The sequence below is a fragment of the Saimiri boliviensis genome, chromosome 12 (assembly GCF_048565385.1).
Source record: "Saimiri boliviensis isolate mSaiBol1 chromosome 12, mSaiBol1.pri, whole genome shotgun sequence".
Lineage (NCBI taxonomy): Eukaryota > Metazoa > Chordata > Mammalia > Primates > Cebidae > Saimiri > Saimiri boliviensis.
The window spans coordinates 88,380,760-88,395,442 of NC_133460.1; the positions used below are offsets into that span (position 1 = coordinate 88,380,760).

The 14,683-nt window shown below is 50.6% G+C and overlaps 1 protein-coding gene across 6 annotated transcripts in view; it reads right to left on the reverse strand.

Annotated features, from left to right (window-relative positions):
* Positions 1–14,683, reverse strand: part of SH3PXD2A (SH3 and PX domains 2A) — a 267,638-nt gene that overhangs the window by 123,595 nt on the left and 129,360 nt on the right. For all 6 annotated transcript variants that reach the window (XM_074382818.1, XM_010333118.3, XM_074382817.1 and 3 more), the window contains one exon: positions 2,876–2,967. In XM_074382818.1, the coding sequence (XP_074238919.1) occupies positions 2,876–2,967 (92 nt within the window). The remainder of the gene's footprint in view (positions 1–2,875; positions 2,968–14,683) is intronic.

The window sequence follows — 14,683 nt, forward strand, 5'->3', positions numbered from 1 at the left end:
GTCCTGCTGAGCCTGGTTTCCACTGTTTCTCAGGGGCCTCCTAGGGGTGGGCAAAAGGCTAACTTAATGCCATGAACGTGCAGGTCGACACATGAAGTGAGGCCAATTGATTCAGCTGACTGGCAAAGAGCGGGCTTGGAGGCATGGGCCACAGCGAGTGGGGGTGGTCAACTGCTTTTGTGGCGATACACCTGTGGCCTCCACCATCAACCATCCTGATCCTTTTCCTCTGCTGTGGGGCATACGATCACGGGGGATTCCAACAGCCACCAACCTAGGGAGGAGCGTCTCCTCTCTCCCCAAGCAATGACAGAGAATGAGAGACTTAGAGAGAATAGCACAGCTGGGCTTGGGCAGGGTCAGGCAAGGGCCCAGGGATACTGCTGCCAGGCTCAGAGCCTTCCCCTGCCCTGAAGCAAGGCCTGGATGAAGAGGGAAGAGGCAGAGAGGTGGGGACAGGAAGGAGACACTGAGGAGCTTCAGGGCCACAGTCCCCAAACCAGCGAAGCAGGCAGGAGAAACAGAAGAGGGTGGGCTTCTGCTTGCAATCTGGAAGTTCTGGGTTCAAATTCCTGCTCCAGCTGTGAGCACCTGTTTTCTAATCTGTTAATGTGGAGATAAGAATATATAAACCCTGGCTGGGCACTGTGGCTCACGCCTGTAATCCCAACACTTTGGGAGGCTGAGGTGGGTGGATCACTGGAACTCAGGAGTTCAAGACAAACCTGGTCAACATGGTGAAATCTTGTCTCTACTAAAAATACAAAAATTAGCCAGGTGTGGTGACACACGCCTATAATCCCAGCTACTAGGGAGGCTGAGGCACGAGAATTGCTTGAACCCGGGAGGTGAAGGTTGCAGTGAACCAAGATTGCTCCACTGCACTCCAGCTTGGGTGATGGAGCGAGACTCTGTCTTAAAATAATAATAATAATAATGATAATAATATACCAGGCCTGGTACAAACCTCTCCTACCTCTCCTCATCTGAGTTTCATGGATAACCCTCGGAGGCTGCAGGAAAAGGATTTAATCACTATTTCCTTTTTACAGATGGTTTCCCATTTCTCTCTCTTCTTTCTTTTTAAATTTAAATTTTTTATTTTTGTAGAGACAAGGTCTCACTATGTTGTCAGGGCTGGTCTTGAGCTCTTGGGCTTAAGAGATCCACCTGCTTTAGCCTCCCAAAGTGCTGGGATTACAGGTGTGAGCCACTGTGCCTAGCCTTTTTTTTTTAATTAGCTGAATTTAAGATTCATCCCGTTTCTCTCTAAAGTAGGAACTTCGGCCAGCACTAAGCCACGAGGGACCACAGGGAGGCTTGGGGAAGTACGTGAGGGATCTGCCTGGACACCACACTGCTAGTAGCAGCAGAAGTGGGATGTGAATTCGAGAGCTTGCATCCTATACCCTGTGGCTTCCCACTACTTCACACTGTGAACCAAGTTGCTGATAAGTTCCTGATGGTTCCCAGTGCTTGCTTCTTGCCTGAGAGAGCCATCAATGAAGATGACCTTTGCTAGGCCAGGTGGGCCTCTGAGCTGCTCTTTCCTTCCTCAAAATGCCCAGGCCATTTCAGGCTATTCGTCTTTTAGCAGGCATGAAGAGAGAAGGGCCCCTTTCGGCAGGACTCCCATGTATGGCATGCAGGCCACACATTCCACAACCTCATGGCACATTCACAGAAAGTGCAGTGTGGATGGCACCTCCGGAGCCAGGCAATGTGTACCCTCATCTTCAGGCTTTCTCCTCCCCATCGCCAGGTGCCCCCTGCCCCTCCCCACCTGTCCCAGAAAGTTCCTCTGTCCTACTCTCTCCTTTCCCTCCGTAGTAGCCACCCCATCTACCTCTCTCTCACCCACCTGGTACTTTAAGCTTCCAGGGGACAGTGATGGAGCGGAGTGATGCATCAGCATCCCCTTCATTCCTCTCCCGAAGCCTCTCTCCTATCCAACACCCCTCCCTGCCTTCTGCCCATCAGCTCCTGGGTGGGAACTGGATTTTTCTCTCTAATGAAAACCTACGCTGGGGACTACTGGTAAGCAGAACACTCTGAGACGGTGGCCATCCGGATGGATCTGGGTCCTGTATGGGAGAAACCAGCATGGCTGGGTGGGCCATGTTGACCACCAGCCCAGAGCATCCCAATTCTAGAGAGAACAAAGACCTGCATGGTTCCCTGTTTCTCTCCAAACGCGGAAACGTTAGCCAGCACTGGGCCACCAGGAACCACAGACAGGTTTAGGTCTTGGCCTGTCTCCTATCAAACCATCTGCATGACTTTGGAGAAAAGCGCTTAACCTCACTGAGCCACGGTTTCCTCCTCTGTAAATAGGACTATAGAATATGATAATGCCTGTCATAAAATGCTATAGATAAAAGACATTGGGTACACCCATTATGACTGTTGATGATGACTATAAAATCTGTGGTAGCAGCCCAGGACTGCTGTTACTCGGCAGGTGAGTTTTCAGCCTGGGCAGTGCATGCCGGGAGCTTTGTAGCCATGGCAGCAAAGGGCAAGGACTGTGCTTGCCGTGAGCCGTCTCAATGGCATGACCATTATATTTTTTGGTGTCTCATCTGCTTCTTACAGCAATCCTGTGAGCCAGAAAGAGTTTGTAGGAAAACCTGCTCCACAAATGCAGAGACACCCTCACTTGCAGCCCTGGGTAACAGAAAATGAGGAGTGGGCTCTGGTACTAGGAGCCTGGGGAGCAATGTCCCGCATTCCTTTGGACCGCTGTTCTTTAGCCCAGCTGGCCCTGCTAGCTCTCCTCTGTGCGTGTTCCCACAGCCTTAGCCTCCCTGGGCTGGCCACCCCGCTATAGTCCATGCTTTCCAAGCACACAGGAGAGGCCTCAGCTAGTACTTACTCTTTTGGAGGGTTGACATCCTCAGGTCGAGCCTCAAAGAACCGGAAGACTTCATCGCACTGTGAGATGTGGGGTGGCAGCCGGACAAGTGCCTGCAGAAAGACAGAAAGGAAGGGCATTAGGTGAGAAGCACCTGGGAACAGGAAAACAAAGACAGTGTCACCCTGCACCAGCAGTGACAGAGAGGATCAAGAGCTGCCATGGAAGACATGGTCAACCAGCCACCCACCTGTCCACCCAGACAACTACCCAACAAATCAACCAAAGAATGAATGACACATCAACCTTCCTTCCTTTCCTCCTTTTTATCCATTTCTCTCAACTAACTCACCGGTCAACTAACTGACCAACCAACCAACCTGCCAATAATCAACAAGACAATAACAACAAAAAAAAACCTATCAAGTTATGAAATCAACCTACCTATAAACCATCCAGTCAAACAACCAGCCAACCATCCAACCAGCCAGTCAACAAACTGAACAACCGGCTTACGAAGAAAAGACCACTGAACCCTGGAATCCTGGGGTCTCAGGGTCCTCAGGAGCGAGCCGTTCTGCAGGAACCTGAGGGAATTCCCTCCTGCACACAGAAAAAGCCCAAGATCCCTAACCCGACAGTCCAAGGTCACATCCTCCCAGGCATATCTCCCACTAGCCACACTTCAGCTGCACCAGGCATTCACACTCCCTAAACACTGACCGCACAATTAATTATTTAATGAGAAGTTGGTAAGTGCTGCCAAGGACGACAGAGTGCTATGATGTGGTTTGACAGGACCCAAGAAGATGCGGGAGATGGGGAGGCAGTGTTTTAGGAAGGGCTCTCTAAAGCTCAATTCTGAAAGATGGGTAAGAACTAACTGGTCAAGGTAGAGGCAGGGCGATCAAGTGTGTTGGTTCCAGGAGATGAATGAAGGCCAGTGTGGCCTGAGGGCCCCGAGCAAGAGAGGGGGCCTTGGGAGGCGGGCAGGGGCATGGCTAGCAGGGCCTGTTTTAGGCAAAGCTGAGGACACCTGGGGAAGCAGTGTAAACTGAAGGGTATGGAAAGGCTTCTGGGCATGAGCACAGCTACTGGAGTTGGCAGGGTTTGGACAAGCAGAGAGGAGGAGTGGGCATCCTATGGGAAGAGTGGTCATGGCAAGCGTGTGCACCAGCTGTGAGCTTGTCATCCAGGCAGGGGGCGAGTCTGCAGCTGCAAAGTGAGGCACTAGGTCAGGAGTGGTCAGAGTCAGGCCGGGCGCGGTGGCTCACGCCTGTAATCCCAGCACTTTGGGAGACCAAGCCAGGTAGATCACTTGAAGTCAGCAGTTGGAGACCAGCCTGGCCAACGTGGTGAAACCCCATCTCTACTAAAAATACAAAAATTAGCTGGGTGTGGTGGCGGGCGCCTGTAATGGCAGCTACTCAGGAGGCTTAGGCAGGAGAATCACTTGAACCGGGAGGTGGAGGTTGCAGTGAGCTGAGATTGCACCACTGCACTCCAGCCTGGGTGACACAGCAAGACTCTGTCTCAAAAAACCAAACCAAACCAAACAACAAAACCAAAAAGCCCACAATAAATAAGCAAAATAAAATAAAAAGAAGGTAGCCAGAGTTCATGCTGCACACCAGCCACAGGACCCCAAGCTGGCCCAGTCCGACATGGAGGGGTTGGGGTTGTAGGGTGAGGCCAGGTGTAGCCCCATTTTCTGGGCCCCTCAGAAATTTAGTATGGGGAGAAATGCTGGGGCAAGGAAGGATCCCTTGGTCCAAACTGACAGGAGAGGACACTGCCAAAGGAGGGCTGAGGGACGGGGGACAGGGAACCAAGGGCTAGAGCCAGGAGAAGACAGAACAACCCCGGACTGGAAGAGCCAACAAACAGGGCATGTGAGAAACTGTGATGAGAAGCCTCCTGGTCTGTAAGCCAGGACCCTGTCCCATGCCCCCGCTTCCCAAAACCTCACACATATGACCAGCTTCAGATGCAAGGCCTGGATCCAGTTGCTCCCGGGGAGTCTGTGAGTGTTTCTGGAAATCCCTGTGAGGGTCCTCATGAGGGCACGATTCTCATCCCCATACTACAGGTGAAGATATGGAGGTGTGCGGAGACCATGTAGCCTGCCCACAGGCACCCATGGAGGGTGGGAAAGACTCACTGGAAGGTAAGCTCCATGCAGGCAGGGATTTTAGTCTGTTCTGTTGACTCCTGTGTCCCCAGATCCTAGTAGAGTACCTGACATTGAGCAGGCACCCAATTAATATTTGTTTAAATAAATGAATGAATGAAAAATGGATAAAGTAGTAAAGATATCCGTGTCTATAAGCCCAATAGCCAGGAGCCATGGGACATGACAGTGGGGCAAAAAACCCACAGATAATCCCAGGAAGAGGAAAGTGAGGGTTTAGCCATTCTCTGAGCTGGCTAGGTAACAACTCAAGTGTGCCATCTAGCAGCAGGCATCCTATCAAGATGGGCCCTTCTCAATGCCGAACCCACACCCAGGCAAGATGAGACAGGAGCAGACCATAGCAGGTGAGAGGGCATGAAGCAACTCCCATCACTCCTTCTGGGGCTTGTGGCTTTCCAGGGGTCTCTAACATAGCACATCTCCATCAACAGGCAAGAAACGGGAAAGGAAAATGAACATTAAATGAGCAGCTATGCATCAGGCCCTGCCCTTGGCCCCTTGACTCCTCCAGGCTTTCACCAAACAGTGAGGGCTTGGCAGTGCGTGTCACACATGGGGTTGTGCCTGGTTTTACAGGGATGAGAGAGCACAAGTCTGATGACATGTCACCCCACTTTGTCCTGGAGGTAGACATCACTGTCTCCATGTACAATGGGGACACTGAGGCTGCTGGGGGTGAAGCCGTCAGTGAGGAAAGGGGCAGAATCCAAGCCCCAAGCTGTGAACGTCAGATGGGTGGAGCCTGCCCCCAAAGTGTTTAAGTCTAATTTGATGCACGCGGTTTATGCTGGAATCTCCTTGGGCGGGACAGAAGGAAAAGGTAATGAAAAACTGAGGAGAGACAGACAGGGAGCGAGAGGGAGGGAGAGAAAGTCAGGCATGACCATCAAGGGCTCTGGCAAGGAAGATGGGGTGGGGGGCCTCAGAGGGAGCGCTGATGGGGTCGGGAAGGGCAGAAGGCGGGAGGAAACCATTACCAGGGATCCCAGCTGTGTGCAGTCACTGCCGGGTGACCCCCCTGAAAGTGAGAGGGAGGGACGCAGGGTAGGAGAGGGCGGGTTTCAGCGTCCTGGAGTGCTAGTGCCCTCCCAGCTCAGCACACTGCCACCCACCCTAAGCACAGACCCTGGCCGGCCACAGCTCACCCAGCCTTGGCAGGGAACAGAGGGGCTCTTCATGCCGACAGAGACCCGCATTCCAGAGGCAGAGGATGCGAGGGCATCAGACAAAGAGGCTTTTTGGTGGAACCACTGCGGCATCTTTATTTAACAGGGAGCCCTTGAGGGGAGCCGCGTGGAGGGCTTGTCCTGATTTCAGGCTGACAAGAGGCTCTCAGCCCAGAGCAGCTTCCATCAGAGCTGCTGCCAAAGCTCAGCTCTGGCCAAAATCATTTGGCAGGAGAGGGTGGTACTGAGCAGTGACTCCCCACAGCCTAGGCTGGTGAGGATGGCCAGGGCCAGGGAACCCCCAAGCCCACAAGCATTCTGAGAACAGGGTGGGGGGCCACATACATGAGTATACCAGGGTTAGCACCCCAGCTCAGGTCTAAATTTCTGCCATGAGACATTCATGATGTATGCCATGTGGTGGTAACGTCAGGGCCTCAGAACCTCAGGATCTTGGGCTGCAGGCAGATGTGGGCTTGGGTCCTGGCTCTGCCATTTACGGGCTATGTGAGGCTAGATGCATTCCTCCCCTCTCGGAGCTCTGGGATGAGACGTGGCACCTACCTAGCTGTTAGGAGGTTACGTGAGATGAATATGAAAAGCTTAGCGCCATGCCTGATGAAGGGTAAGCACTCAGTAGCTGAGAGCCGTGATAACATTAGTGTCACTGCTGCCGTCATCATTCTTTAGGAGAAAGCAGTGATGCACACTCGAAAGAGCACTAGAATGAGAGACAGGAGAGTTGAACTCTAGTTCCAGTTCTGCAGTTATATACTTGCTGTGTGACTTTAGGCAGCTCACGTCACCTCTCTGGTTGTCATTTCTTCCAAGATAAAATGGAATCCTGAAGTATGTCTCATGGAAGAACTGGCTGATGAGGTGAAATGCACTCTGTAGGCACATGTGAAATCTGCCTCGACAGTCCCCGATCTTAGCCTTGGGGATTACCATGTTTATGACCATCACAAAGACTCTGAGAAGTCCTGCAGAAAAGAAACCTGTAGAGCTTAGCACAGGCCAGCATTTACTGCTTACTACTGACAACATCCTGTGGGATGTGTATTTAATCAGCACACCAACTCTAAGGGGACAGTGTGACCGTGATTTCAGTTTTACAGAAGAAGAGGCTAAAGCAGGAAGAGGTTAATTCCCTGTGGACTCACAGCTAGTAAGTAGCAAAGTTTTTTGGTTTTTTTTTTTTTTTGGTTTTTTTTTTAGACGAAGTCTCACTTTGTCACCTAGGTTGGAGTACAATGGTATGATCTCGACTCACTGCAACCTCCACCTCCTGGGTTCAAGTGATTGCCTGTCTCAGCCTCCTGAGTAGTTGGGATTACAGGCATGTGACACCACACCTAGCTAATTTGTGTATTTTTAGTAGAGACAGGGTTTCGCCAAGTTGGCTAGGCTGGTCTCAAACTCCTGACCTCAAGTGATCCACCTGCCTTGGCCTCCCAAAGTGCTGGCATTACAAGCATGACCCACCACATCCGACCATAAGCAGCAAAACTTTGAATCAGGCTGAGTCCAGAGTCTACGCCCTGATCCACTCCCTCCTGCCTCCAGCTTTACCCACAGGTGTCTGACTGTGGTGCTGATTTTCCTAACAACTCCTCGTGACATCCCGTGGAACACAGCTGAGGCAAATCTAGGTTTGAGACATTCTGAAATTTCTTCCAGGTCTAACGGTTAACAACTCTAACTGTAAACAGCACCATCACCAGTGGCTTCATCTGTCTGATCTATCAATCAATATGATTGAGACTTTCTAATAGAGCTCAGGTGAGCTCAGAGGGTTCAGAAGGCCTCAGGTTGGAGAAGGGATGAAATGAGCATGACTTTATAGCCCTTCGGTTCTGGGGCGAGTGGCAGGAAGCACTGCCCTGTGGGGCTGCTGGCACCATGCAGGTCTCTGGAGGATGTCAGCTGAGCTGGCCTCAGTCCCCTTTAACCCTGCCCTTCTGTGAACCGGGGGTCAGTGAGCTGGCTGAGAGCAGATCTGCAGAAATGGCATGCAGGAAGGGGCTGGGGTAGTGGGTACTCAGGTCGGCGGACTGGCAATGAGGTGCTGAAGAGCCATTCAGGTTTTGCCCTCAGCTAGTCCTGCCACATTCCCCTTTTCCAGTCCTGGACTGTCCCGAAGTCTGCAGCTCCTGCCCCTCAAGACCATTTTCTGGGGACCATGACATGAGCCATCACTTAGCACCGACTGTCATCATGGCCAATGGTTCAGGTGTAGACAAGGGAGACGGTGGATGCATTGTGTGTCTCTGAGACCTCCACTCAGAGGCAGTGGCCACAAGTCTGGTCTTGGCACATGCAAATGGCACAGGAGGGGGCCCAGGCAGACTATGCTCAGGCCCTCTGCTGGAAACAGTCATCTTCCACAGAGCCCACCAGTGTCAGAACAAAAAGCAAAGCTCTACATTTTGCAAAACACCATGGGTGTCCACTCTTTACACAGGATCAACTGTTTCTCTCTCTCTCTCTCTCTCTCTCTCTCTCTCTCTCTCTCTCTCTCTTTTTGTTCAGACCAAGTCTTGCTCTTGTTGCCGAGGCTGGAGTGCAATGGTGTGATCTCGACTCACTGCAACCTCTGCCTGCAGGGTTCAAGTGATTCTCCTGCCTCAGCCTCCTGAGTAGCTGGGACTACAGATGCGCCCCACTATGCCCAGTTGATTTTTGTATTTTTAGTAGAGACAGGGTTTCATCATGTTGGTCAGGCTGGTCTCGAACTCCTAACCATGTGATCTGCCCACCTTGGCCTCCCAAAGTGCTCGGATTACATGCATGAGTGACCGCACCCGGCAACTGCTCCTCTCTTTTCAGCAGCATCAGTTTCTTTAATTTCTTTTTTTTTCTTTTTAAGTGCTCCTTCCCACACAATGTGTTTTTGTTGTTGTTGTTGTTTTGTGTGTGTGTGTGTGTGTGTGTGTGTGTGTGTGTTTAAACATCATTTTCTAGTCCCTGGAAATCTTATAGGTAAAAGCCTGGCCGCTCTGGGTGGGCTTGGAGGTGTGGCAACAGGTGCTGGCATCCTGTGCCTCTGGCATCCTGTGCCTCTGGCATCCTGTGCCTCTGGCCTCCCACCTGTGTCCTTCCAGCCTCACCTCTGGGGCTGTCTCTAACTGCCAGACTGTTCTTCCTAGGTCACCATCTAGAAAGCTGGGGTCTCACTGAATTTCTGCAATCAAAGTATTCAAAACACATGGGTTTTCTTTTTGAAGGATCTGAGCAGCGACTCCCCTTGAAATGTAAATGGTGTCCAATTCCTGGTAGCAGTTTAAGCCATTTCACGAGGGATCTTAATATGTCAGGGCCTGGGAGACACATCACCCTCTGAGGAAGTTTTGTCTACTTGTGATCTTTCCATCTTGTCATCAGACACGTGCTAGACACCCCCTTAGGGCTGGGCTTCCTGTTTATTAGTGAAGACACAGAGAGAACAGATGTGGCCCTCAAGGAGCTCAGATCTGGGAGAAGACGGACACACAGGAGTCACCCTCCTGCAGAGGAGAAATTTGCAGAGTCGAGGGTGGGCACAGTCCTCTGGGGGCAGAATGGCAGGCATGATCAGCTGTTCCTGGGGAGTCATGAGGCTTAGGGAGAGGCCCACTGGGGAAGCTGAATGTGCCCCCAGGCAGGGGACCAGAACAGGTTCAGGGGTGGAGGCCTGGCTGGTTGGGGAAGGCCTCGTGTCTGCTGATCTGAACTGTAGGATGTGGAAGAGAGAGGTAGGGGCTGAGGCCCCAGCAGCACTTGGAACCAGCCTACAGAGGGCCTGGCTGAGGTTCTCAGATGTTCTCAGGGGCAGTGGGACTCCTCTGAAAGAGTCCTGTGTTTTTTTGAAACAGGGTTTCACTCTGTCACCCAGGCTGGAGTGCTATGGTGCAATCATGTTTCACTGCAGCCTCCACCTCCCAGGCTCTAGTGACCCTCCTACTTCAGCCTCCTGAGTAGTTGAGACTACAGGTATGCACTATCACACCCAGCTACTTTTTGCATTTTTTTGTTGAGATGGGGTTTTACCATGTTGCCCAGGATGGTCTCAAACCCCTGAGCTCAAGCAATCGGCTCACCTTGGCCTCTCAAAGTGCTGGGATTACAGGCATAAGCCACTGTGCCTGGCCCCCTGAAGGTCTTTAAGGAGAAAAGGGACAGGATCTGCTTTATCTCAGCCTAGAAACTCCTTCTCCTGGGTCTGTCAGGGAAATGGCGAGATTCTACTACCTGGGTTTCCCCAGAGCACCAAGCCACTCAGGAGGCCCTTCATGAACAGATCAGCCTTGGCCTCTGCATTAAGTCTCCCTGCTGGCAAGTCCTTTCCTGGGCCAGGTCTGCTTTCAGAACAAGGACCACAGGAATGACGTTACTCTCCCCAGGGGGAGAGCCAGTGATTGGCTGTGATGGAAAATCCCACAGGGGAAAGGAGAATATCTGGGACTAGGAACCACCACCATGCAATAGCCTCAGTTTTCAAGTCTGGGAAGTGGGAATAAAAATGAATGAGGCCGGGAGTGGTGGCTCACGCCTGTAATCCAAGCACTTTGGAGGCCAAGGCGGGCGGATCACCTGAGGTTGGGAGTTCAAGACCAGCCTGACCAACACGGTGAAACCCCAACTTTAAAAAATAAATAAATAAATAAATAAATAAATAAATAAATAAATAAATGAGTCAGGGTGGTGCAGAGGGGAGGGTCAGGAGATCCTTACCCTTCAATGCTGACCTCTTGTTGGGCTCAGACTTCCTGCGCCTAAGCCTGACCGCACCTAATCCCTCTTCTCTCCTGCAAAGAAAGCCACTGATCCCTGAAAGCAAATGTGTCACGGACAGACGAATACTAGAAACAAGCTCAGCTATTTGGGTAGCAAAAAAAATCTAGTCATACCAACCAGGAAGTGGAGACTTTTGTATAATTGTCATTAACATGTCAAAGGGTGAGTTGATCATTCTCAAACACTCTCACATTCCTCTCTGAACTCCTCCCTAGAAGATTTATTTTATCCCCTGGACAAACACTGTAAACATGTATTTCACCCCTAGGAATGGGGTAAACAGGGTCACCTAAAAAGCGGCGAGCCCAAGCCTCTATGGCATAGCTGACTCTTATTAGTCTGATGAAAGTCTTCAATTTGTGGAGTCCCACCCATTAAATATTAACTGCATTACCATGTTGCCCTTTACATTAATTTATGAAGTTAAAGAAATGCCTTTGGAACCCCTCTTCATACACACCTGACCCTCAAGTGCCACATAAAACGATCACTCAGTTGGCATGTGGTAAATTTTCGGTGATTCTCATCCAATCTGCTGTCTATACGTTAAAAATTAATGCTGCGATTGGGCTGTGAAACCGCCATTAGGTGGTGGGACTGGCTGGCCAGCAAGGACAGGGAGCCTGAAGTCTGGGGAGGTCCACTGCATGGTCAGACTTTCTATGCCTGAGTCCTTGCAGGGAGCCAGCTGCTCGGGGTGCAGAGCCAGCTGCACAATTTTGGGTGCATTTGAATTCCCATCAAACCCCAGACTCTGAGCCCACATTGTCCAGCAGGTCCAAGGAAGATGGTCAGCCAAGCAGGTGGGCTATGCAGGGGACTGTGAGTAGAGACTCCAGAGGCACTAGGCAGCATAGACGAGGGCAGGTAGAGACACGGAAGGGCTGGCCGGGGAGCGGACTGCACAGGGCACTGGCTGTGAAGCTGGCTGGGGTTGGCAGTGATGCTGAGTGGCCCGTATGGAGGCAGAGCTGTGAAATGCAAAGCTGGTGGCAGTGGCCATGGACTTGTCTCTAAAGACCATTCCAAGGTCAGTGGGTTTCTCAGACAATCAGACCACAGATCCCAGCCTCCTAGTTCAGCAGAATTAAAGGTCACTCTGAACTGTCCCACCCCCGGCCATTCTCACAGTAAAGTACTGCCTGTGAGAGAGATGGCTGTCTGCTCGGTGGACCCATGGCTCCGTTCCTTGTCTGGCTCTGGGCAGTTTCCATCTGTGCTAATCAGGTTAGGAGGCCCCTCCTCTTTCAGATCCCGCTTCAATGGCTCCTCCAGCTACCCTCGGCACACTGGAGCTCCAGAGCCCCTCTGAATCAGGAGTCCTGTTCAAAGCCTGATCCCAGGAGATAAGATGCTATCACTTCCTCCTCCGGATGATCCAGCAGACCACATTTCCATGGAGCGCAACTGCAGATGCCTTGGGCTGGCTAATCTGGCTATAAATCCCACCTGGAAAAGCCTTCCTCTCACCCTTTGCCCCCTCCTCCATTAGCTTTGCCCATTTATTTAGCTTCTTGGGAAAGGATTAAAGAGAAATAAAAGCTCAGGCTGAAGCCATCAATTTAACCAGAAACAGTGAATGTCCTTTAAAGAGAAAAATGAATATTGGTCTGAAGAAGAGTTTCTAGCTTAAGGGAATCCAGCACTGGGGTATCCTTTTAAAATAAGGCGGAACATAGACCCAAGTATAACGTGCACAGTCATGAAATTCGAGCTTCAGTTTAATGGAGAGTACACTGCCTTTTTTTCTCATAGGCTTGGGAACACCAGATAATAAACATAGCAAGTTGGTTCTTATTTCAACATTTTTACTTACTTACTTTTTTTAGGGACAGGATCTTTCCCTGTTACCCAGGCTGGAGAGCAGTGGCGTGATCATAGCTCACTGCAGCCTTGACCTCCTGACTCAGGCAGTCCTCTCACCTCAACTACAGGTGTGTGCTACCATGCCTGGCTAATTTTAAACTTTTTTGGGGGGAGATGAGGTCTCACTATGCTGCTCAGGCTGGTCTCGAACTCCTGGCCTCAAGTGATCCTCCTGCAACAGCTCTGTATGAGGACACTGTGATATATATTCTTCCTACTCGGCCCCCATGTGAGATAGTGTTTTTATATTCATTTTACAGATGAGCAAACTAGGGCTCAGAGAGGCAAAGCAACTTGCCCAAGGTCATGTAGCTAGTAAGTGGGCACTGGGATTGGATTCCAGCTCTTCTCCCTCCAATACGCTAATACTGGCACCTGTGAAACTGTAGACTACATTTGCCACATTATAACACATTATACCACATCTTCTCAAGATTTTTGAGTCAGGAACCACAGTGGGTTTCATTTAACAACGAAATCCTAGCTCTACTAAAGCCAATGGTGCCCAGTAGAAACATTAAATTATTTCGTGTTTGCTTTTTTATTTGCTTGTTTTTATTTTTTATTTGCCTTTTACCTTTTTCTTTTATTTAATAAAGCCTTTCACCAGCCTGGGCAACAGAATGAGACCCTGTCTTGAAAACATGTTCAAAATAGGGCCAGGGGCTGGGCACGGTGGCTCACGCCTGTAATCCCAGCACTTTGGGAGGCTGAAACAAGCGGATCACTTAAGGCCAGAAGTTTCAGACCAGCCTGGCCAACATGGCGAAACCACGTCTCTAGTAAAAATACAAAAATTAGCCAGGCCTGGTGGTGTGCGCCTATAATCCCAGTTACTCAGAAGGCTGAGGCACAAGAATTACTTGAACCCAGGAGGTGGAAGTTACAGTGAGCCGAGATGGTACCACTGCACTCCAGCCTGGGCCACAGAGAGAGACTTTGTCTCACCAAAATAAATAAATAAAGAAAATAAAAAATAAAGCCTTTTCATTTGCTTGCTTATTTAATACAAATTGTTTGCCCTTTGTAAAAATAATCACAAAAGCATCTGCTGAATGCTTCCTCTGAGCCAGACGCTGTGCTGCTGCCTTACAATGTGCCAGCTCATGTCATTCTCGTGGCCACCCTGTGTAGAGGCACCCTGTATGTTTACCTCCCTACTGGACAGATGTGGAAATTGAGGCTCGGGGAAGTTAAGCAACTTGCCCAGGTTCACGAAATTAGTCAAGGCTTTGAACCCGGGAAGTCTGGCCCTCCAGAGGCCGCGTGCCAAGGAAACTGAGAGCCTCTGGTAGCCGCTTATGCTCACTGCAGGAGCGCTGGGCTCTAATCAAGCAGACAGACAGGTGGGCTCTGGCACATGGCACTGCTGTCCTCCTCTTGCCTGCTCTTTGGCACTAGCTATGTTAATCTGTGTGTGTGTGTGTGTGTGCGTGTGTGTGTGTGTGTATACACCTGCATCTGTAAAGATGTGTATATGAACACTTGTAGTTACCAAGATTTAGGGAAATTAACAAATGTGTGCTGCTGATGCTATTGAACTGATTCCACAACATCCCAACGGGAATTCAAAGAAACAGTCCTTCTATGTACAGCAGAATCCCTCATAGAGAAGCAAGCAGGAAGGAGCAGGAGGCTCCTTGACTTAGCTCCTGAGCTCAGTTCACTTCCCACAGGAAGTGACTTAAAGCCGTGTTTTGTAAACATGGATATGTCCTGACAGGCACAGAGGCTTAGCTGTAAACCTGAGGTCTTTGTGTCCCAGAGAGTGGCCCAGCTACGGGGTGACCCTATGCCCACCCCTCTGGCCAGGAAACACCAGGCCTC